We start from the raw sequence: 22,011 nt of genomic DNA on the forward strand, positions 1-22,011 counted from the left end.
TGTAAAAAGAAAGGGTGTGGGCCCATCACGACATGTCCCTCGATGGATATAAGCCATCCAGAGGGCTTCATCATGTCACCTGAAATGAACAGATACAACATTATGTGTTATGAGCACTTTGTGATCTGCTTAAGATACAAAGGGCTATACAAATGTAATTATAATAAGAATTACATTTGTATAGCCCTTTGTATCTTAAGCAGATCACAAAGTGCTCATAACACATAATGTTGTATCTGTTGTACACAGATACAGCTCATTTTGCATTTTAAATATTTGAATAAAAAAATATTACATCAACTTCAAGCATCAAACTCTTTCGGCTCTTTGAAGTACAACATTAGGAGCAGCAGGATGCAGGCAGCCTTGTCAGAGTCTGGATCATAGCAGGCCAGAACATCACGGATCTTGGGGTTGTCCAGTGTTGCACAGTAATCCAGGATGGTCTGTCCTCGTCGACTAATTGCCTCCTGTAGCTTCTGAAGGACATCAACGTCCGTCAGGAAGCCAAAGTGTGAGAATAGGCATTTCTGAGAGAAGAGAAATGGCCATTCCTGTTTGATCTCAGACATCGCTGCAGCATTGTTAAGATATTTTCGCAGGATGAGGTATGTCTTTTCCATCATTGGTTCTGCTCTCTCTGCCCCACTCATGCCTTCCTCTGTGTATACAGACCTACAAATGTATTGTTAGTACCCAAGTAACAATTTGGTCTTGTAGCCGCCCAACACACACAGTGTTCAGATCTTGACCAATTACTAAAGTCTAAACAAAATGATCCAAAAAGACAGTAGATCGCATGCCTGAGTAGATGTTCAGCAGATCCCTCTTTATATTCTCCAACGTTGCCTCTGTCTCCCCCTCTGGCAAATCTGCTGGGCCCCACCTGACACACCTAGGAGTGGGCATCACAGGGTAACAATACTATTGGGGACGGTTATAGCTCAGAAGTTGGAGCAAGTCGTCTCATAACTGAAGGGTCAGCAGTTTGATTTCCTGTTGTGACTGTCTAAATATACCTATCCCACAGACGTTATGTTACAGTGTAATAGTGTTGTAAACACAGGTGTATTTTATCAAACTAATTAAAGGGATATTCCACCATTTGGGGAATTAAGCTCATTTTCCACCTCACCTCGAGTAAAACAATTGATTTTTACCTTTCTCCCGTTCATCCAGCAGTTCCCTGAGTCTGGCGATACCACGTATAGCTCCAGCCTATTTTACAGCAGAAAAAAGATGTTTACAGGCTGGTGCAAAAAATGATTTTGGTCTATATAGCTAATTTTGCCCTTCAAGGGGGTGAATTTTTTTTTTAGAACTCATCCGTTTAAATTATATTAAGCCTTAAAGTTCTGCATAATTAAGGGCGTGGCCACGTGAGTGACAGGTGGATTGCCGCTGTTGACAATGCACACTTTGAGCTCTTCACACTTTGAGCTTCAAAACCGCTCTTGAGGAGTCTATGGGTGACGTCACGGACACTACGTCCATGTTTTTATACAGTCTATGGTTCAAAACAGTTCGGTTATGTCATGTGACTACCCAGGGCATATTTCAATACAATATTTCACTGTAATAATACTGATTAATGCTGTGAAATCCTTAATGTTTTTCACTGTGTTGCTGTGATATTACAGACCTTGTTGTGATATAACAGCAGGTGTTAGATTGCAAGATTTTACTGTAAAATAAGAGTTAAATGCTGTAAAATCCAAGGATACTGTAGTTTTTACAGGTATTCATTGGGATATATTACAGGGAAACTTAATTACAACAAGTTACTGTAAAATAATACTGTTAATTATTGTGAAATGCTGGTAATTTCTAACAGTGAAGATTATTCCTTATTATACTTGTATTTTTTGCATTTCAGTAAACAGAGACTGAGAGGATTCAGTTCAATGTGTGAACTGAAGGAAATTGAATCTGATCTGATTCTCTTAGTTTCAGGTCCTGGGCTGGAGGGGAACCGAATAATGTAGGTGACGAGGACTGTGCTGTGATTTACACTTATCCTTCACATTCGACTGCCACATGGAATGACCAGAAATGTTCTGCTAAGTTTCCCTGGATCTGTGAGAAACATGTTTCTCAATGACGTGTATCATTTTAAATGAAAAGTGCTAAATCTATACAATATCAAAGACAATATTTAGATGATAATTGAGTTTCAGTCTCTGCTCTTGTTTCCTCTGTAATCATTCACAGATACAGAGTGCACAAATACTTTTCTTTATCTCATAGATGTATTGTATATTTCTTATGATTCTGATGATCATGATGATGGAAGCAATATAAATGAGATAATTGTATTTTAAGTCCATCTCAGTGTCTCGGACTCTGTTGATTTAGCAGAACTTTGAGCTCAATCACCGCTGTATTATATCTTATTGTTTCTAAAGCAGGGGTCTCTAATAGCTATGTGTAATGACGTTATAAGAAAGAAAAATACGATGAAGGTGCAGTGTATACACCATTATAAATCCACAAGGTTATTTTGATGTTTAATAAAACTGCTGGACTCTAACAGAAACATCTACAGGATGTGTAAGAATCACAGCTCAACTGTCTTTACAGTTTGACCACAAGAAGCCACTGATGCTCTCTGGTCTTTGACTTCCTTTACTGACAGCAACACATTTTATTCTTCACACAGAGGCGCAGACTGTCAGTCAGTTACAATAACCTGACTAAAGACAGAGACCAGTTACAGTCCAGTTACAATAACCTGACTAAAGACATAGACCAGTTACAGTCCAGTTACAATAACCTGACTAAAGACAGAGACCAGTTACAGTCCAGTTACAATAACCTGACTAAAGACAGAGACCAGTTACGGGAGGAGAGAAACAGATACTGGAATAATAATTTAAACTCACATCCTCACGTGTTCCTCCAAAATCTTAGAATGAGGTGAATCTCTGTAATATTGTTAACACTTTACAATAGAATAAATGAATGAATAATTCTTGTTACGACTGTCTAGGGGTCAGTCGCAACAGAATGGGCAAATGAAGGTCTTCATTCAAAGATATTACAATTCACAATCTTATATTACTAGTTAACAAGGGTTTTACAATCTTCCTCAAAACACCTCTCTCTTACTAAACCAAAAATGAAAGAAAATAATACAAAGTTTTTCTTACCCAAGTCCCTCTCAAAAAAAAAACAATATAATAAAAGGTATTCAAAATAACTGGCGTCGATCCCCCTACATACCTTGTCACCATAAGTTGGTATGTTTTGAATAAAAGTGTTTTATGAAATTGGCTGGCTAACAAGTCAAAAACAGAGTCCGTAATCATAGTCAGTATCAGGCATGGGTCAAGAACAAACAAATCTATCAGTTGAAATCAGTGTTGTAATGTAACGAAGTAAAAATACTTCGTTACTGTACTTAAGTAAAAATTGTACGTATCTGTACTTTACTTCGCTATTTAAATTTTTGTCAACTTTCACTTTTACTCCACTACATTTCCTAGATAAAATTTATACTTTTACTCCGTTATATTTCCAATAAGCAGCTTCGTTACTCGTTACTACAAAATAAAATCATAAGAAATGTGTGCGACTGCAATAAGGGAGGTTTGGCGAATCACTGCTCCTAGTTTGCATTAGGCACGTCCGCACGAATCACTGCACGTCCGCACGCTCTATGGAGAAGCACAGACACGCGCAGTCAGAGCTGGAGGCATTTATCTATAACGGTGGAAACCAAAAGCAACCAAAAGCAGTGAAATGTCACTATTCTTATTACCAGAGTTGATAGCACAAACAAAATATTAATGCAATATCAATACTAAATAAAAATAACATTTATTGATTTGGTCTTTGTCTTGTGAATATTTGTTTATTAATGACTGCATTCATTGGACACACTGTTTGTAGAGAATGCACACATACATGAACTGATCTGATTCAAGACCGACATCATTACATCATGCATAAAATTTTAGTGTCCACTTTTGCCATTTAATAATACCATAAGTTTTGGCTTACTATTTAGTCATATAATATATAATATAAAACTCTTCTTGTTTTAAATTCTCACTGAGGACTAAAACCCCCTAAAGATGAGACCCTAGAACTGCCCCTGATCTTATACCTACTGAAAATCACTGAAATTTTACTTTTTACTTTTACTTCAAATACTTAAGTACATTAAATATCAGAAAATGACTTTTGATACTTAAGTACAGTAAATATCAGATACTTTAAGACTTTTACTTGAGTAATATTCTAAAAGGTGACTTTCACTTCTACCAAAGTCTTTTTCTAGTACGATACTTGTACTTTTACTCAAGTATTGCTTTCGAGTACTTTATACAACACTGGTTAAAATAATAAACAGAATAAAACAATACAAAACTCAAAAGCTCGACACACTCTGAACATAAACTTACAAACTTTCTCTCTCAGACGGGACAATCAACAATAAATGAAATGGATTAACATTTAGAGAATATAGTAGTGATGTTAGCAGTGACACCGAAGCTCTGAGGCGTGTGTCAAAAAAAATGAACCGATTTTCATTGAAGCTTTGTATCGAAGCTTGAGTCGTTCTGGCAAAATCACGTGACCAATGACGCCCGAAGCTTCGTTATCTGATTCCAACTTTTAAAATTGTGCGCGACACGCGGCGCCCCCTTGTGTTGTATTGGAGTATTACATGGAATCTATTACTGTTTAGGAGAGCTTATTGTTGCGAGTTGTCAATGGAGCCTGTTACAAAAAGATCGCGTTCTGAAATGTGGGAACACTTTCATTTGATTTCGCCCAATAAGGTGGATATATATGGTTTTGTTGTGAAGCCTATATTTATAACTTCACTCATCATTGGGCAATTATATGATTCAGTGTAACATTTAATGTCGTATATTTTGTCATATATATATATATGTATATATATATATATATATATATATATATATATATATATATATATATATATATATATATATATATATTGGATAGTAATAAGTTAAAGAAAAATGAAAAGGAATGCAAGAAAAGCCTTTTGTGCACCGCTTAATGCCATGATCTTATTTTAAATGGTTCAGACTTTATACTTTTGAGACAAGGTCTATCCTTAATCTGTTTTTAGGTCCAGTGTTTGATTTGCTCCCAGCAGCTGGACTATAATAATAATAATAATAATAATAATAATAATAATAATAATAATAATAATAATACAACATCCATGTTGAAGCATGACAGTGTCAGATCCTCTGTCCAAGATGTAGCTAACAGCCAAGGTTAAAGCCTACTTTTAATTTTATTCACTTTCAGTTTCAGTTTTAATTATTAAAATAATTAAGTGGTTTAAAAGTGCTGCTGTTATTTTATTATTATCTAAATAGGAACAAAGTCTCTCTCTCTCTCTCTCTCTCTCTCTCTCTCTCTCTCTCTCTCTCTCTCTCTCAATTTCAATTTAAGTGTACTTTATTGGCATGACAAAAACTGCACATTTGTATTACCAAAGCATTTGCAGCTGTGCTGCATACAAATAGTACAAAAAGTAAAATTTAAACAAAGTACATTGTGCATAATTAAAAGTAAAACAGTAAATTATAGAAGTACAATAAGAACATACATTATTGTATTTAATATATTGATTCATTCATTTATTAATCTATCCTTAATTTGTCAATCCATTAATTTTTGCTTCTAAAATGAATACGTTGTTTGGTTGTGGAACTTTCTGTGATAGCACTTTCACCAGCAGAGGTCCTCATCGAGCGCTGATTTGAAAAGCTTCGAGTAATGAACCTTTTTCCGATACAATTGGGTTGAAAGCGTCACTGCTTCAAGAAAGCTTCACTTCGCCATCACTAGAATATAGCATACGAATGAGCAATGTTAAAGCACACTGCAAACAAAGCAATCACCATGGCACGAAAAGACAAAGAGGCCTCAATCAGGGATCCAGGCAGTCCTTTTATCCGAACAGGTGGAGATGATAACCAATCGGAGCCTTCATCATATTAACTCCGGAACCGTCTTCCTGAAAACAAATGACAGGTACAAGAGAAGACACCATGAATGTCATTCATTCATTCATCTTCTACCGCTTATCCGAACTACCTTGGGTCACGGGGAGCCTGTGCCTATCTCAGGCGTCATCGGGCATCAAGGCAGGATACATCCTGGATGGAGTGCCAACCCATCGCAGGGCACACACACTCATTCACTCACGCAATCACACACTAGGGACAATTTTCCAGAGATGCCAATCAACCTACCATGCATGTGTTTTGACCAGGGGAGGAAACCGGAGTACCTGGAGGAAACCCCCGAGGCACAGGGTGAACATGCAAACTCCACACACACAAGGTGGAGGCGGGAATCGAACCTCGACCCTGGAGGTGTGAGGCGAGCGTGCTAACCACTAAGCCACCGTGCCCCCTACTGAAGGTCATAACATTCTTCATAAACACTATGTTACTAGCACTAACTACTAGTTAATTACTTACAACTAAGTAACTCCTGAGTCTGAAGCAGTCTCAAAGTCTAGTGGAGGACTAATAGATAACTAATATCTGATTTAATGTTAATTATGGCTGATTAAATGGTTTCCTCATATACTATTGTCTATGTGGTGAAATTGAAATAATAATAATAATAATAATAATAATAATAATAATAATAATAATAATAATAATAATAACACAAGAATGTATGTGTTTTGATAAGTAAATCTTCTCCACTGGTATCTGTGGGTAAACAGAAGTGTTTCAGTTTTAGTTCCAGTTTTTATATCATGTCTAATGAGACGAAGAGCTGGGAGGAGAGCAGAAAAGACTGCAAGGCCATAGGAGCAGACCTGGTGATCATAAACAGCAAAGAGGAACAGGTGAGAGAGAGAGAGAGAGAGAGAGAGAGAGAGAGAGAGAGAGAGAGAGAGAGAGAGAGAGAGAGAGAGAGATTAAAGCCTTTTTTATTCTTCTGTTATATTTGTTTTTTATTTTTGAAATTAAATCTGATCTGATTCTCTTGGTTTCAGGTACTGGGCTCAAGAGGTAAACGAATATATCATGATGAAGAGGACTGTGCCTGTGATTCACGCTTCATTTCATCTAAAACATGGAATGACCAGAAATGTTCTGCTAAATTACCCTGGATCTGTGAGAAACATGTTTCTCAATGGCCCTGTTATCATTTTTGAATACTTGACTCATTTGAAATACACTTGAAAAGTGCTAAATCTATACAATATCAAAGACAATATTTAGATGATAAATGAGTTTTCAGTCTCTGCTCATGTTTCCTCTGTAATCATTCACAGATACAGAGTGCACAAAGACTTTTCTTTATCTCATAGATGTATTGTATATTTCTTATGATTCTGATGATCATGATGATGGAACCAATATAAATGAGATAATTGTATTTTAATTCCATCTCAGTGTCTCGGACCTCTGTTGATTAGCAGAACTTTGAGCTCAATCACCGCTGTATGATATCTTATTGTTTCTAAATCAGGGGTCTCCAACACAACACTCTGAGTAGCTCACCTAAAGGGTTCATAGAATATGTACAAAATGGATAAAATCAAAGTTGAACGCCATATAAATATAGTATTGTTTAGTTTTTTGAACTGTTGCCTGTCCCTCTGAACACGATTTTAGCTTCACATTTTCTAGAATGTTGTATTGACTCTACTGCTAATAAACTCTGCATACGGATTCTCTGACATCTGCGTCTGGGGGTTTATTACAATATCAATGCAGCACAAAGACACAGGATGAGTGTATTGTAGACATTTATTATTAGAGCAGGTGGAGTTTAGCAAAGTACTGATTATTATGGTTTTAATAACTATGTGTGTTTTAATACATTGGGGAAAGAAACCATATATGAGCCTGGTTGGTCAGACGTCTCACAGTCTTTTGTTCATATAGTGTATAGACAGTCATTTCCTCTGCAGTCTCTCATTATTCACAACTCTCAGTTAGGAAATAAACTACTCAGCTTGTCATATTAGTGAGTACAAACAATCTTTTCAGTCCTGAAGATTGCCTGCAGTTGTCCAGTGTGTACTTTTTATTTTGTGAATATAGAGCAGGTGTTTAATGCTGATCTTAGATCATTGGGACCGTGTTGTATCATTCAGTCTCAGAGTAAAGCTGTAGTGTTTCTGATAAATAAGTTTATGTACAAATAATTTTTATATTCTTCTGCAGGAACATGTAACTGAATTCATATGATCCTATTTAAACTGATCTAAATATATAAATCAGTCTTAAAACAGTTAAAAAGTCTAATAGCTTTGTGTAATGACGTTTATGAGGAAGAAAAATACGATGAAGGTGCAGTGTATACACCATTATAAATCCACAAGGTATTTTTGATATTTTAAATAAAACTGCTGGACTCTAAACAGGAACATCTACAGGATGTGTAAGAAGCCACAGCTCAAAAGTCTTCACAGTTTGACCACAAGAAGATACTGATCTCGCCTTTGCTCTATGACAGACTTTCCTTTACTGACAGCAACACATTTCATTCTTCACACAGAGGTGCAGACTGTCAGTCACGTCCATATAGACGCGTTAGTTTCATGTTTTATTGCTAGTTTTATAGTTTAAAGATGCTTCAACATTCATCTGAGCGAGTGGAGATGGTACTGGAAATCTACGAGACTGCAGACAGTGTTAGAGGTCACGTCCCTGACACAGAGAGACACCTAGAAGAACAACACACAGGTACAAATGTTAAAGTTTGCAAAAGTGTTTTATAAAGTAGAGAAGCGTTCATTTAGGATTTTATATGTTCCAGTGAGTGGAGATGATGGTGGATATCTGTGAGAATGTAGACAAGGTGAGAGGAACACAGAGAGAAATGAGTAACTTCCTCTCTTTACTCAGCTTGTTTTTTTAGCCTTGCTTGTCTTTCTGTTTCATATCACCTTTGTGTTACTGTTACGCCAAACACAGAGGTGAAAGCCGAAGTGAAGGCAAACTGTTTTAATTCCACAAACAACTGGTTAGCAGAGATAAATATCCGGTGGTGCGCTAGAGAGCGCGGCCCACGAAGTCCGGAAGAGAATCTAACGGCGTGTTGGAAGCACGCCGACCATTGGTAATAACGACGCTGGTTAGCGTGAGAGAGGGGATCTTATAGGGTTGGTGATGAGGTAGAAACGAGAGTCAGGTGTGTGTCATTAGTACGCCGGCGAGGCCGCTCCGTGCGGGCGGGGGCACGCATGGGAGAAGAGTCAGGTAGCTCCCTGACACCACCCTCCCCCCTCCAGGGGCGGCACCGGACGCCCTGTCCCTACGACGAGGACGACCCCTAGACCCTGGGCGCCGGGCGGTGCGGTGGGCAGTATGGAAATCTGCAGCAGGCCCGGGTCCAGCACGTCCTGTCGTTGCTACCCAAGACTGATCCTCCGCGCCGTACCCTTCCCAGTTCCACCAGGTATTCGAGGCGACCCCCACGCCTCCTGGAGGATCAAGGACCTCCCGCACTGCATAGACGCCCGGCTGAGCTACGACCTCCGGCTGGACGGGCTCCACGGGGCCCACCTGGAGGGCGAGAAATGGGGCGAGCACACGGCTTCAGCAGGGACACGTGAAAGGTTGGGTGTATGCGGTACCCCGGTGGCAGCTCCAGCCGGTAGGACACGTCACTAATCCTCCTGGCGATCCTGAACGGCCCAATGAACCGGGGGCTGAGCTTGCGGCACGGCAGTTTCATCTTCAGGTCCTTTGTAGAGAGCCCACACTCGATCCCCGGGGCGGTAACCTGGAGACTCCAGACATCTCGCGTCGGCGTGCCGGCGGGCGGTGCGGAGGGCCCGACACAACTGGGTGTGCGCCGATTCCCAGACCCGGTTGCTCTCCCTGAACCAGGCGTCCACCGAAGGCACGTCGCTGGGCTGATCCGACCAGGGGAACAAGGGCGGCTGGAACAAGGGCGGCTGGCGAAGCGAGTTCTGAGCATACTCCGCCCAGGTAAGAACCGTGCCCAATCTCCCTGATCTTGCCTGCAGTAAGTCCTCAAGTACCTGTTCAGCTCCTGTATCTTGCGTTCCGCCTGGCCGTTGGACTGAGGGTGGTAACCCGATGTCAGATTTACTGACACCCCCAGGAGCCGGAAGAAGGCACGCCAAACCCGAGAGGAGAATTGGGGCCCACGGTCCGAAACTATCTCCTCCGGGAGACCAAAGTTCCTGAATACGTGAATGGAAACAAGGCCTCGGTCGTCTCGAGGGCCGTGGGCAACCCCTTTAGAGGCACAAGTCGGCAGACCCTAGTATCCACCGCTACCAGGATACACGTGTTTCCCCCCGACCGTGGCAAGTCGGTCACAAAGTCGATGCCTAGGTTGTGACCAGGGGCGCTGAGGGACGGGGAGCGGCACCAACTTGCCGAAGGGGCAGGTGGCGATGGTACCCTTGGCCATGGCGCAGGTTGGATCACTCCTGGACGTAGCGGGTAACCTCTTCTGCCATCCTTGGCCACCAGTAGCGAGCCTGAAGGAGCTGGACCGTCCTCCTCTCTCCCTGGTGACCCCGTGCCCGGTCCCTCATGGACCGACTGGATTAGCTCCCCGCGGCAGGATGTGGGAACAAAAAACCCTTCCCTCAGGGCACCCTCTGGGGCGGGCTCCCTGACGGAGGCCGCACGGAAGCTCGCTGTCCATGTCCCAGACAATAGGCCCCACGTACGATCGAAGGAGGGAGAATGGGGTCCGGGATGTCTGGGTTCCTCAGGCCCGAATATCCGGGACAGGGCGTCGGCCTTTCCGTTTGAGGCTCCCCAGCTCGGTAGGTGACTTGAAACTGGAACCGAGTGAAGAAGAGTGGCACAGACAAAGCCTGCCGGCGCATTGAGTCTCCGGGCCTCCCGCAGGGTACTGAAGCTTCTTGTGGTCCTGTGATCACAGTGAAATGGGTTTGCTCTGCATCCCTCCAACCAGTGCCTCCACTCGTCCAGGGCGAGCTTGATAGCCAGAAGCTCCCGGTTGCCGGATATCCGTAGTTCTGCTCTGGGCGGCCGAGAGCTTGTGGGAGAAGAAAGCGCACGGGTGGAGCCTGTGGTGGGGTGCCTGATTGCTGAGAGAGAGCAGCCCCCACCCCCGTCGAGGAGGCGTCCACCTCCACTACAAAGGGCTTCCGGGGGTCTGGATGACGCAACACGGGAGCGGAGCAAAAGCCACTGGCGGAGCTCCTCAAACGCCCCCTGGGCCTCCTTGGTCCACCTCAGGGTCCGCGCCTTACCCCTGAGGAGAGAAGTGAGGGGAGCGGTGATCAGGCTGTACCCCTGAATGAACCGACGGTAAAAGTTAGCGAAGCCCAAGAAGCGTTGGAGTTCCTTAATAGTCTCCAAAACGGGCCAGCTCTTCACTGCTTTAACTTTCCTGTCGTTCATCTGTATACCCCGTGCGCTGATGACGTAGCCCAGAAACTGTACCTCCTTACAGTGAAACTCGCACTTGGAGAGGTTGAGGTAGAGCTGTTGGGAACGAAGTGCCCCTAGGACCTCACGGACGTGGTTATGGTGTTCCTCTAGTTTCCTTGAATATATCAGAATGTCATCGATGTAAACCATGACGAACCTTTGTAAGAAGGGTCGGAGCACCTCGTTCATGAACCCCTGGAACACAGCTGGGGCGATAGATAGGCCGTACGGCATGACCCGGTATTCGTAGTGTCCGGAGGGCATTATGAAGGCGGTCTTCCACTCGTCCCCCTTCCTGATACGAACCAGGTTATACGCGCTCCGGAGATCCAGTTTAGAAAACACCCGTGCCTCTCGCAGGGCCTCCAGAGCTGCTGGGACCAGCGGGAGAGGGTAAGAGAGAGGGGAGATCTGGGCGTTGAGCTGTCGGTAATCGATGCAGGGACGTAGCCCCCCGTCCTTCTTTCCCACAAAGAAGAAGCTCGACGCAGCCGGGGAGGATGAGTTCGTGATAAACCCCTGCCGGAGCGCCTGCTGGATGTACTCCTCCATGGCCTGATGTTCTGGAGCAGAAAGGGGATAGACTCGGCCCTTCGGCAGCTTAGCCCCGGGAAGCAGGTCGATGCAGCAGTCCCCGCGCCGGTGAGGGGGGAGACGAGTAGCTGCCTGGGCACTGAACACGTCCTTGAAGGCCTGGTACTCCGTGGGGATCTCTGCCTGCTGGGATGTCGTGGCTTCCTCCACCCTGGTGGCGCCTACCAGGGCTTTGGGGACCCTGGATGGAAGCGGAGAGAGGCAGTGTTCCCGGCAGTGGCTACTCCATTGCAGGATATCGCAGGGGTCCCAGGAGCATGCAGGGGCGTGTTGTTTCAGCCAGGGCCTACCCAGGATCACGCTGACAGTGGACTCGTCGAGCACCATGAACCTTATCTCCTCTCTATGGAACAGCCCCACGCATAGAGTCACTATGGGCGCACAGTACTTCACCCAGCCCCGACCTAGTGGGCGTCCCTGGATGGTCTGGACGGCTAAGTCCTGGGAACCCCTCTCCCGGGGGAGCTGCAAGCTGTTGAGGCAGGCTTGGGATATGAAGTTCCCTGCCGAACCTGAGTCCACCAGCGCATCCACAGAGAGAGAGAGAGAGGGAGTTAGAAGCGTCACCGGGAGTGTGGACAGAGTAGAAATGTCCGACGGAAACTCTACCGTACTCACCGCTGCCGGAGCATGACACGTGGGGCAACAGCCGCTGGAGTAGCCCGGGCTCCCACCATACCGGTCTTTGCCCGAAGCCCGGCGGCTATTTCCCCCCCACCGGGGAAGCCTCTGAGAACCCAGCTGCATGGGTTCGGCGTCAGCTGTGGCCGCCAGTCCAGGCTGTTCCCCCGAGGTGGGCGACCTGGGGAGGCATGCGGACAGTCACTGGGAAAGTCCTAAGGATCTCCCAATGAAGTCCTCCAGGCCCGTAGCGTCATCAAACACCGCCATGGCCTGTTTAATCTCGGGAGAGAGACCCCGCCGATATACTCCCAGTAGCGCCGCCTCGTTCCAGCCACTAGATGCCGCCAAGGTGCGGAAACGCAAGCTGTACGCCGTGATGTCATCCTTCCCCTGGCGCAAGCTGAGCAGCTGGTCCGCTGTGGATAGGACCCCGGAAGCGGCACTGAAAACCTCGCGAAGGTGTGCCGCGAAATGATCGTATACCTCCATCATGGGGCTGTCAGAGTCCCACAAGGCCTGAGCCCAAGCTAGCGCTCTTCCGGACAGGAGCAAAATGAGGAACGCCACCTTGGAGCGCTCGGAAGGGAAGCGCTGAGGCTGCATCTCCATGTAGAGATTTACCTGGAGTAGGAAGCCGCGGCACGCTGACGCTTCTCCCGAAAAAGTTCCCGGGAGTGCCATGGGACTGCCGGTGACAGTGGGGGTTTCCGGACGAGCAGCGGTGGGGGGAAAGGCGGCTCGAAGCGCGGCGACCAGATCCCGAACCGGATCGGGGAGTGTGCTGGGCAGGTTCTCCATATTCCGGTAGGAAAAAATAATTTATTTATTTATTTATTTTTTTTTTGTTAGGTCCGTTATTCTGTTACGCCAAACACAGAGGTGAAAGCCGAAGTGAAGGCAAACTGTTTTAATTCCACAAACAACTGGTTAGCAGAGATAAATATGTGGTGGTGCGCTAGAGAGCACGGCCCACGAAGTCCGGAAGAGAATGCTAACGGCATGTTGGAAGCACGCCGAACCATTGGTAATAACGGACGCTGGTTAGCGTGAGAGAGGGGATCTTATAGGGTTGGTGATGAGGTAGAAACGAGAGTCAGGTGTGTGTCATTAGTACGCCGGCGAGCCGCTCCGTGCGGGCGGGGCACGCATGGGAGAAGAGTCAGGTAGCTCCCTGACAGTTACGTTATCTGCATGTGTTTTAACGCAAGACATAAACATTTAAATCTGATTTCTGCACTTTATAAACAGATTATACTGTCGATAACACCTAAACCATTGAGACAACTGTGAAACCAATTTATCTTATAGCTGTAAACTGTAATCAAAGGCCTCAGCAGACAGGAGCATTTCCTTATTTTTGTACCATTATAAAATCATTATATTATTACACATACATGTTTTAGTAAGCCAGTCAGCTTATTCAAAACCAGCCCAAAGCTCCACCCATCACTGCATACATTAATGGAAAGGAAGGAGTTTCATACTGACGGCTGGATAGAGTTACTAGGATGTTCTCCAGCTCAGTGTTTATGTTAAACTGTAAATGTTAGATAAGTTTGAGATACTAAAACCTGGGTCTTTGGTGTTCATGTACCTGTAGGAGGAGACACTGCATGGAGCAGGTGTTGCAGACTGACTGCAGTGTGGTTGGTGCTGCTTCTGTTTGTTTCCTTGCTGACTGCTGTCACAGTTCTGTGGATCAAATTCAGCATTCTGACTAAAGACAGAGACCAGTATCAGTCCAGTTACAATAACCTGACTAAAGGACTGAGACCAGTTACAGTCCAGTTACAATAACCTGAATATAGACAGAGACCAGTTTACAGACCAGTTACAATAACTGAGTTAAAGACAGAGACCAGTTACGGGAAGAGAGAGACAGATACCTGAGAACATTTGTAGTTCATGTAAGTAGCTGAATTTTGTTTAACATTTTTGCTCAACAGTTAAATGCCCTCAGTGGAAATCTACATACCATCTTGAATCTGTAGAATAATGATTTAAACTCACATCCTCTCACATGTTCCTCCAAGATCTTAGAAAGAAGTGAATCTCTGTAATATTGCTAAACTTTACAATACTGTCCCTGAACTTGAAGTTAAATGTGCATGAAGTAAGAAAAAATAAATGAATAATTCTTCATTAACACTAAGTTACTAGCAGTAACTACTAGATAATTACTTACAACTAGGTAACTCCTGAGTCTGAAGAGGTCTCACAGTCTACTGGAGGAACAATAGATAACTAATATCTGTTTTAATGTTAATTACGGCTGATTAAATGTTTTCTTCATATATTATTGTCTATGTGGAGAAATTGAAATCATGACTATACAACAACAACAACAACAACAACAACAACAACAACAACAATAATAATAATAATAATAATAATAATAATAATAATAATAATAATAATAATAACAACACAAGAATGTATGTGTTTTGATCTGTAAATCTTCTCCTCTGGTATCTGTAGGTAAACAGAAGTGTTTCAGTTTTAGTTCCAGTTTTTATGTTATATCTAATGAGAAGAAGAGCTGGGAGGAGAGCAGAAAAGACTGCAAGGCCAAAGGAGCAGACCTGGTGATCATAAACAGTAAAGAGGAACAGGTGAGAGAGAGAGAGAGAGAGAGAGAGAGAGAGAGAGAGAGAGAGAGAGAGAGAGAGAGATTTTTATTCTGTTGTTATTTTTGTCATTTAAAGAAGTTCATCGTTAAACAGCTGGACAAACTTGAGACTTGGATTGGTCTGAGTGACACAGTAAATGAGGGAGAGTGGAAATGGGTGGACGATACACCACTGAACACTGGGTAAGAAAATATTTCCCTGTTTTTATTGTGCAATACAAATGAAATCATCTTAATAATGTTCTCCTGCTTGAACAAAGATTATTCCTTATTATACTTGTATTTTTTATTGTTCCAATGTGCATTTCAGTAAACAGAGGCAGAGAGGATTCAGTTAAATGTGTGAACTGAAGGAGATTGAATCAGATCTGATTCTACGGTGGCCGAGAAGTGCAAAACACATTAACAAATCCGAAAACAAATTAACAAATCCGAAAACAAATTAACAAATCCAAAAACACATTAACAAGTCAGACAACCCGGAAGAGGTTGGTATAGTTTGTGAATGGAAACTTACCATCATCGGACGAGACACCTTTCATTCACCTGTATATCTTCAATGACAGGTGTCTTGTCCAATGATCGGTAAGTTTCCATTCACAAACTATACCTACCTCTTCCGGGTTGTCTGAATCGGTGCACGAAATACATTAACAAATCCAAAAACACAACTACATTTCAGACAACCCGGAAGAGGTTGGTATAGTTTGTGATTGGACAAGACACCTGTCACTCAAGGTATACATGAAGTTCAACAGTCTGCCGCAGGGAAAAGTTTGGATGGATGGATGAATGGAATGGATTACTGTGGATTAATTTTATTTTCTTATATTTAAATGGAGAACTTTACACATTACACATAAGATTCCATACCTGTATATCTTGAGTGACAGGTGTCTTGTCCAATGATCGGTAAGTTTCCATTCAAAAACGATACACTACCGTTTCCGGGTTGTCTGACTTGTCGTTGCGTTTTCAGATTTGTTAATTTGTTTTCGGATATGTTAATTTGTTTTCGGATTTGTTAATTTGTTTTGCACTTCTCTGCCACCGTATAATTCTCTTAGTTTCAGGTCCTGGGCTGGAGGGGAACCGAATAACCAAGGTGAAGAGGACTGTGCTGCGATTTTCACTTATGATTCACATTTGACTGCAACCTGGAATGACCAGAAATGTTCTGCTAAGTTTCCCTGGATCTGTGAGAAACATGTTTCTCAATGACGTGTATCATTTTAAATGAAAAGTGCTAAATCTATACAATATCAAAGACAATATTTAGATGCTAATTGAGTTTCAGTCTCTGCTCTTGTTTCCTCTGTAATCATTCACAGATACAGAGTGTAGTATATCAGGTGGAAGACAATAAACAGGCTGAGCAGAACAACTTAACACGTCTTTACTTCTTACTTCCGGGGACAGACTCTGTTATTACAGGTGCCGCAAAGGCTCAATTATCATTTGCCAACAACGTAACATAACAACTGCCTTTACCATAATGACCCAGAAGGTGGCAGCCTTAACCTGTCAATACACAAATCTATTACATTCCTCCCCTTTTAGTTTTAAACAAGAGCAATTTTAAGTTCAGAAAGAACAAGCAACAATAACTTTGCATATAAATCTCACAGTCAAAATAAATCCACTGCCTTAATTAAATCTAAATTTACGGCAAAACTTCCTATTTTCAACAAAAAAAATGTCTCTTGGCAGCTTACATCCACTGTGCAGATTCACATTTACCAAGAAATTCCTGCCGGTCATAGATTCAGTTTTTTAGGTGGTATGCGGACCCGCTCTGGGTACCTCCGTTTCTCAGGTGACTTTTTGTTTGCTGTGGGGGATGGCGCTTCGACCACCCGTTCGGTTGGTTTAGAGAGAACAGTAGGTGATATTAGCGTCACCGGTGCACTGGGCAAAACAGCTGGACAAGCACAGTCCATAGTTACCTGCGGCTCATTTTCCACCACTGGTGAGGGCAAGCTTTGTGGAAGTGTACCCACATTTCCTCGTCCGGGCAACATGTGGTCGACATGCACTGTGCGTTGCCTCTGACCCTCTTGTACCAAATATGTGACAGCTCCCAGTCTTTTTAGTACTTTTGCCCGATTCCATTTGTCCCCTCCTCCCCTGAAATCCCGGACGCGGACCGCTTCCCCTTCCTGAAAGAAACGAAGAGATGAGCCACCACAGTCATGATGACGTTTCTGAGTGGCTTGTTTCTCTTCCATCCGTCTGGCAAGCGTGGGCCTAAGCAAACTGAAGCGGGTTCGTATCTGGCGTTTCAGAAATAACTCAGCCGGTGTACGTCCCGTCACGGTGTGGGGTGTACTGCGGTACATGAGCAGGAAATTTGCCAGTCTATGACTGAGTGGCAAAAGAGCCTTTTTCTCCGCCTCCAACACATCCTTTGTAAGTGCACGTTTCAAAATCTGCACCGACCTCTCTGCAGCTCCATTCGATGCAGGATGATATGCAGGAACAGCAGTGTGTTTGATACCGTTTCTCTCCAGGAACTGTGTAAACTCCCTCGACACCAGCTGTGGACCATTATCAGATACCAGCTCCTCTGGCAGTCCATACGCAGAGAATAGGCTTCGCAGCACTTCAATGGTTTTGTGAGAGGTGGTAGAGGACACAGGAAACACTTCTAACCACTTTGAATGACTATCAATGACCACCAAAAAATACTGCTTGTCCTTTTCAGCAAAATCAATATGAATTCTCTGCCACACTCTTTCCGGCCATCTCCAGTGGTGCAGTGGTGCGACTGCTGGCATTTTCTGAACAGCTTGACATATAGAGCAACCTTTCACGAGCTCCTCAATATCCCCATCACAGCCAGGCCACCACATGGAACTGCGAGCGAGAGCTTTCATGCGGCAGATACCTGGGTGCACCTGATGAAGGTCATCCAGTAAGCGCTGCCGATAGCCTGGGGGTATGATGACTCGCTGGCCCCAAAGAACGCAACCTTGTTCCACTGACAACTCCTGCCTACGTATGAAATAAGGCCGTAGTGCTTCCTCCTGAACATAACTTGGCCATCCATTCATTGTGTAGCTCCACACTTTGTTCAGTGTAGGATCTTTTAAAGTAGCACTCTCAATGTCTTTTGCACTCACTGGTAGTTCCTCCACGTGTGAGAAGTAGAAAATACCTCCCTCTTCTCCTGTGTTGTCTAATGAGGCACTGGGTAGGCGAGACAAAGCATCAGCGTTAGCATGATCAGCTGATCTTCTGTACTCAATATCATAACTGTATGCCATAAGGATGAGAGCCCAGCGTTGCATCCTTAATGCCGCTAAAGTTGGAACCGCTGACTTTGGTCCCAGTATAGTTAACAGTGGTTTGTGATCTGTAATGAGTGTGAATTTCCTCCCATATAGATATTTGTGGAATTTCTTTACTCCAAAAATGATGGCAAGGGCCTCCTTTTCAATTTGGGCATATTTCCCTTCAGCCTCCGTTAATGTCCTTGATGCAAAAGCCACAGGCCGTTCCTCTCCATTCTTCATGACATGAGAAATCACCGCCCCTACTCCATAGGGTGACGCATCACACGCAATCCGGAGTGGCAAACGTGTGTCGTAATGCACCAACACATTATTTTTCTGTAATAGCTGCTTTGCATCTTCAAATGCCTTAGCACACTCAAAGGTCCAAACCCACTTTGCCTCTTTTCTCAGCAGGCTGTGTAGAGGGCGGAGGATGGTGGAGGAGTTTGGCAGGAAACGGCTGTAATAGTTAAGAAGACCTAAGAAAGACTTCAGCTCAGTGACATTTTTTGGCTCCGGCGCTTTGTTTATGGCTGCTACCTTTTCATTAGTGGGGTGCAGACCATCCTGGTCGATGCGATGTCCCAGATACTCCACACTGCTCTGAAAAAACTTACATTTAGACATTTTCACCCGGACACCGTGTTTTTCCAGACGTGTGAGCACTTCATCCAGTCTTTTTAAATGCATTTCCTCAGATGACGCAGTGATGAGAATATCATCCAAAAAACATGTCACATGATCCAGTCCTAGTAAAATCTGGTCCATAACAGACTGAAAAATCGCAGGTGCGCTGGAAACCCCATAGCTGAGGCGATGAAATCTGTACAAGCCCTTATGGGTGTTAACGGTCAGATATTTCTCTGACTCTTCGTCTAACATCAACTGCTGGTAGGCATGAGAGAGGTCAAGCTTGCTGAACAATGTTCCTCCTGCTAAAGTAGCAAACAAATCTTCGGCGTTAGGTAGTGGGTATGTCTGCTCTTCCATACACCGATTAATACTGACCTTGTAGTCGCCACAAACCCTAATTGTTTTATCTGCCTTTGGTACAGTGACAATCGGAGAGGCCCACTCACTTTTCTCAGTCTTTGAAATCACTTTCATTTTCTCCAACCTGTCCAGCTCCCTTTCTACTGCTTCCTTTAATGCGTAAGGAACCGGGCGAGCTTTGCAAAAGATTGGTGTGGTGCCTGGTTTTATACGGATTTTGGCTTTAAAGCCCTCTATGCAACCCTGGTTCTCAGAGAACACTGCCTGGTGGCGCTGTAACACCTCGTTCACGCCTAGAGTCCCATCTGCCTGTGTAAACACCCTGTGTACAGTGAAAATCTGTTCCCAGTTCAGGTGTAGTTCCTTTAGCCAGTTCCTACCAATCAGAGCTGGTCTACTTCCTTTTACAATGACCAGAGGAAGGGTAACTTGCTGTGTTTCATACCGCACTGGAATCGTAATGTATCCTCGAACAGCAATACTTTGGCCTGAATATGATTTTAGCCTTAACTCGGGGGCTGGTTTTAAACTGAAATGGTTGAGATTCGTCTGGTAGAAATCCTCAGATACCACTGACACAGCTGACCCTGTATCCAGTAGCATTGTTGTTCTCTTATCATCCAGTGCAACATCCACTGTGTACCCCTTTTTATACCTTGAGGTGGCGTATACTGCATACAATCCAAAAAGTTCAGCCTCTTCATCCACTCTGGATGTATTTACTTCAGCTTCCACATACTGAGTTTGCGAAATGGCCTTTCCCTTTCTACATGCACGGGCTATGTGTCCAATTTTGGAGCAGGTATGACACTTTTCATTTTTAAATCTGCAGTCACGTGCTGAGTGTTTTCCCCCACATCGGTAGCATGTCTGTTGTGGTCCCAAGTAATTTTTTACTCCTTTCTGTCCCTTGCTTTGCATTTTATCATCATTTTGTCGTCTAAACTGACCTTTCCTCCCCTTCTCAGAAAAGCTTGCACTTGACAGGGCATTTACCTGCTGAGGCTCGCTGTGTCCAGAAAATTCCATCGATTTCTTTGACGCCAGTTCCATTGACACTGCAATCTCACAAGCCTTCGAGAAGGTCAGATCCTTCTCAGACAACAACCTGCGTTGCACGGCATCCGAGCGTAATCCACTCACAAAACGATCTCTCAGCGCATCATCCAGGTACTGTCCGAAAACACAGGTAGCAGCTAACTGCCTCAAAGCCACCACATAATCAGAGACAGTTTCACTCTCTTTCTGGTTACGCCTCTGAAACCGAAACCGTTCCGCGATTACAATCGGTGCCGGCTTGTAATGCGTGCTCAGTGCTCTCACCAGATCAGCATACGCCATAGCACTCGGTACTGTCGGTGACACCAGATTCTTCAGCAGCTTATAAGCATCAGCCCCAATCACCGAGAGAAACACGCAGACTTTCTTTTCATCCTCGATGTCATTCGCCAACATCCACTGCTCCAGACGTTCCAGATACGACTCAAAATCCTCCTTCGCGTCATTGTATTCATCCACACGACCGACTAGCACAGCCATGCTGATTTCAATGTTAACTGCTAATCCAACACGTGCCTGGTTCCTCGGAAAAAAAAAACTTTTTTTTTTTTTTTTTTTACCACGACCTGTGTACGTGACTCTTACAAACCATTGACGCAGCGGTATTCATTAAATATCCTCGTCGCCATTTGTAGTATATCAGGTGGAAGACAATAAACAGGCTGAGCAGAACAACTTAACACGTCTTTACTTCTTACTTCCGGGGACAGACTCTGTTATTACAGGTGCCGCAAAGGCTCAATTATCATTTGCCAACAACGTAACATAACAACTGCCTTTACCATAATGACCCAGAAGGTGGCAGCCTTAACCTGTCAATACACAAATCTATTACACAGAGTGCACAAATACTTTTCTTTATCTCATAGATGTATTGTATATTTCTTATGATTCTGATGATCATGATGATGGAAGCAATTTAAATGAGATAATTATGTTGGCTTTGTAGAAGCCAACATTTTGTTTTCCTATTTCAGCTTAGACAAAAATTTATAAAATTTAATGCGGCCTAGTGCTTTCGAGCCGCATGCACCAAATTCGGATATGTTGTAGAACCTGGTCTGAAGTTTGTTGCTATTACTTTTCTAAGCGATCCGAGTACCGGTACTTCCGGTACCGGGTCTCAAAGTGGCCTTTTTTCCCATAGATTCCCATTATAAAATTTGGAGGTTTATAACTCAGCAAGCTTTCGAACTATCTACACCAAACTCGGCCAGCTCCTTTAGGGTGATACTCTGAACAAAGTTTTAAATTGGTGTACCGACTGGCCTTTGGGTTGTGCCGCAGCCCCGCCCCCAAAATATGCAAAATCAAAAAACTTTTTACAACATGGACATGTGACATATCAAAACACTCAGAACAATGAGGGGAACTTCCTCAGGAGTATTTGGATGATGTCACATGCTGGTCTCCACTTCCCTCCAAATGT

The 22,011-nt window shown here is 43.8% G+C and overlaps 1 protein-coding gene across 1 annotated transcript; it reads right to left on the minus strand.

The window, feature by feature from the left end:
• Positions 1-17,012: 17,012 nt before the first annotated feature.
• On the minus strand, positions 17,013-21,460 carry LOC132858381 (uncharacterized protein K02A2.6-like). The gene has a single exon (XM_060888702.1). It carries the CDS (start codon positions 21,060-21,062, stop codon positions 17,013-17,015), a length of 4,050 nt encoding a protein of 1,349 aa, XP_060744685.1. The 5' UTR covers positions 21,063-21,460.
• Between the last annotated feature and the right edge of the window lie 551 nt (positions 21,461-22,011).

This window comes from Tachysurus vachellii, chromosome 2 (genome assembly GCF_030014155.1).
Source record: "Tachysurus vachellii isolate PV-2020 chromosome 2, HZAU_Pvac_v1, whole genome shotgun sequence".
NCBI classification, from domain to species: domain Eukaryota; kingdom Metazoa; phylum Chordata; class Actinopteri; order Siluriformes; family Bagridae; genus Tachysurus; species Tachysurus vachellii.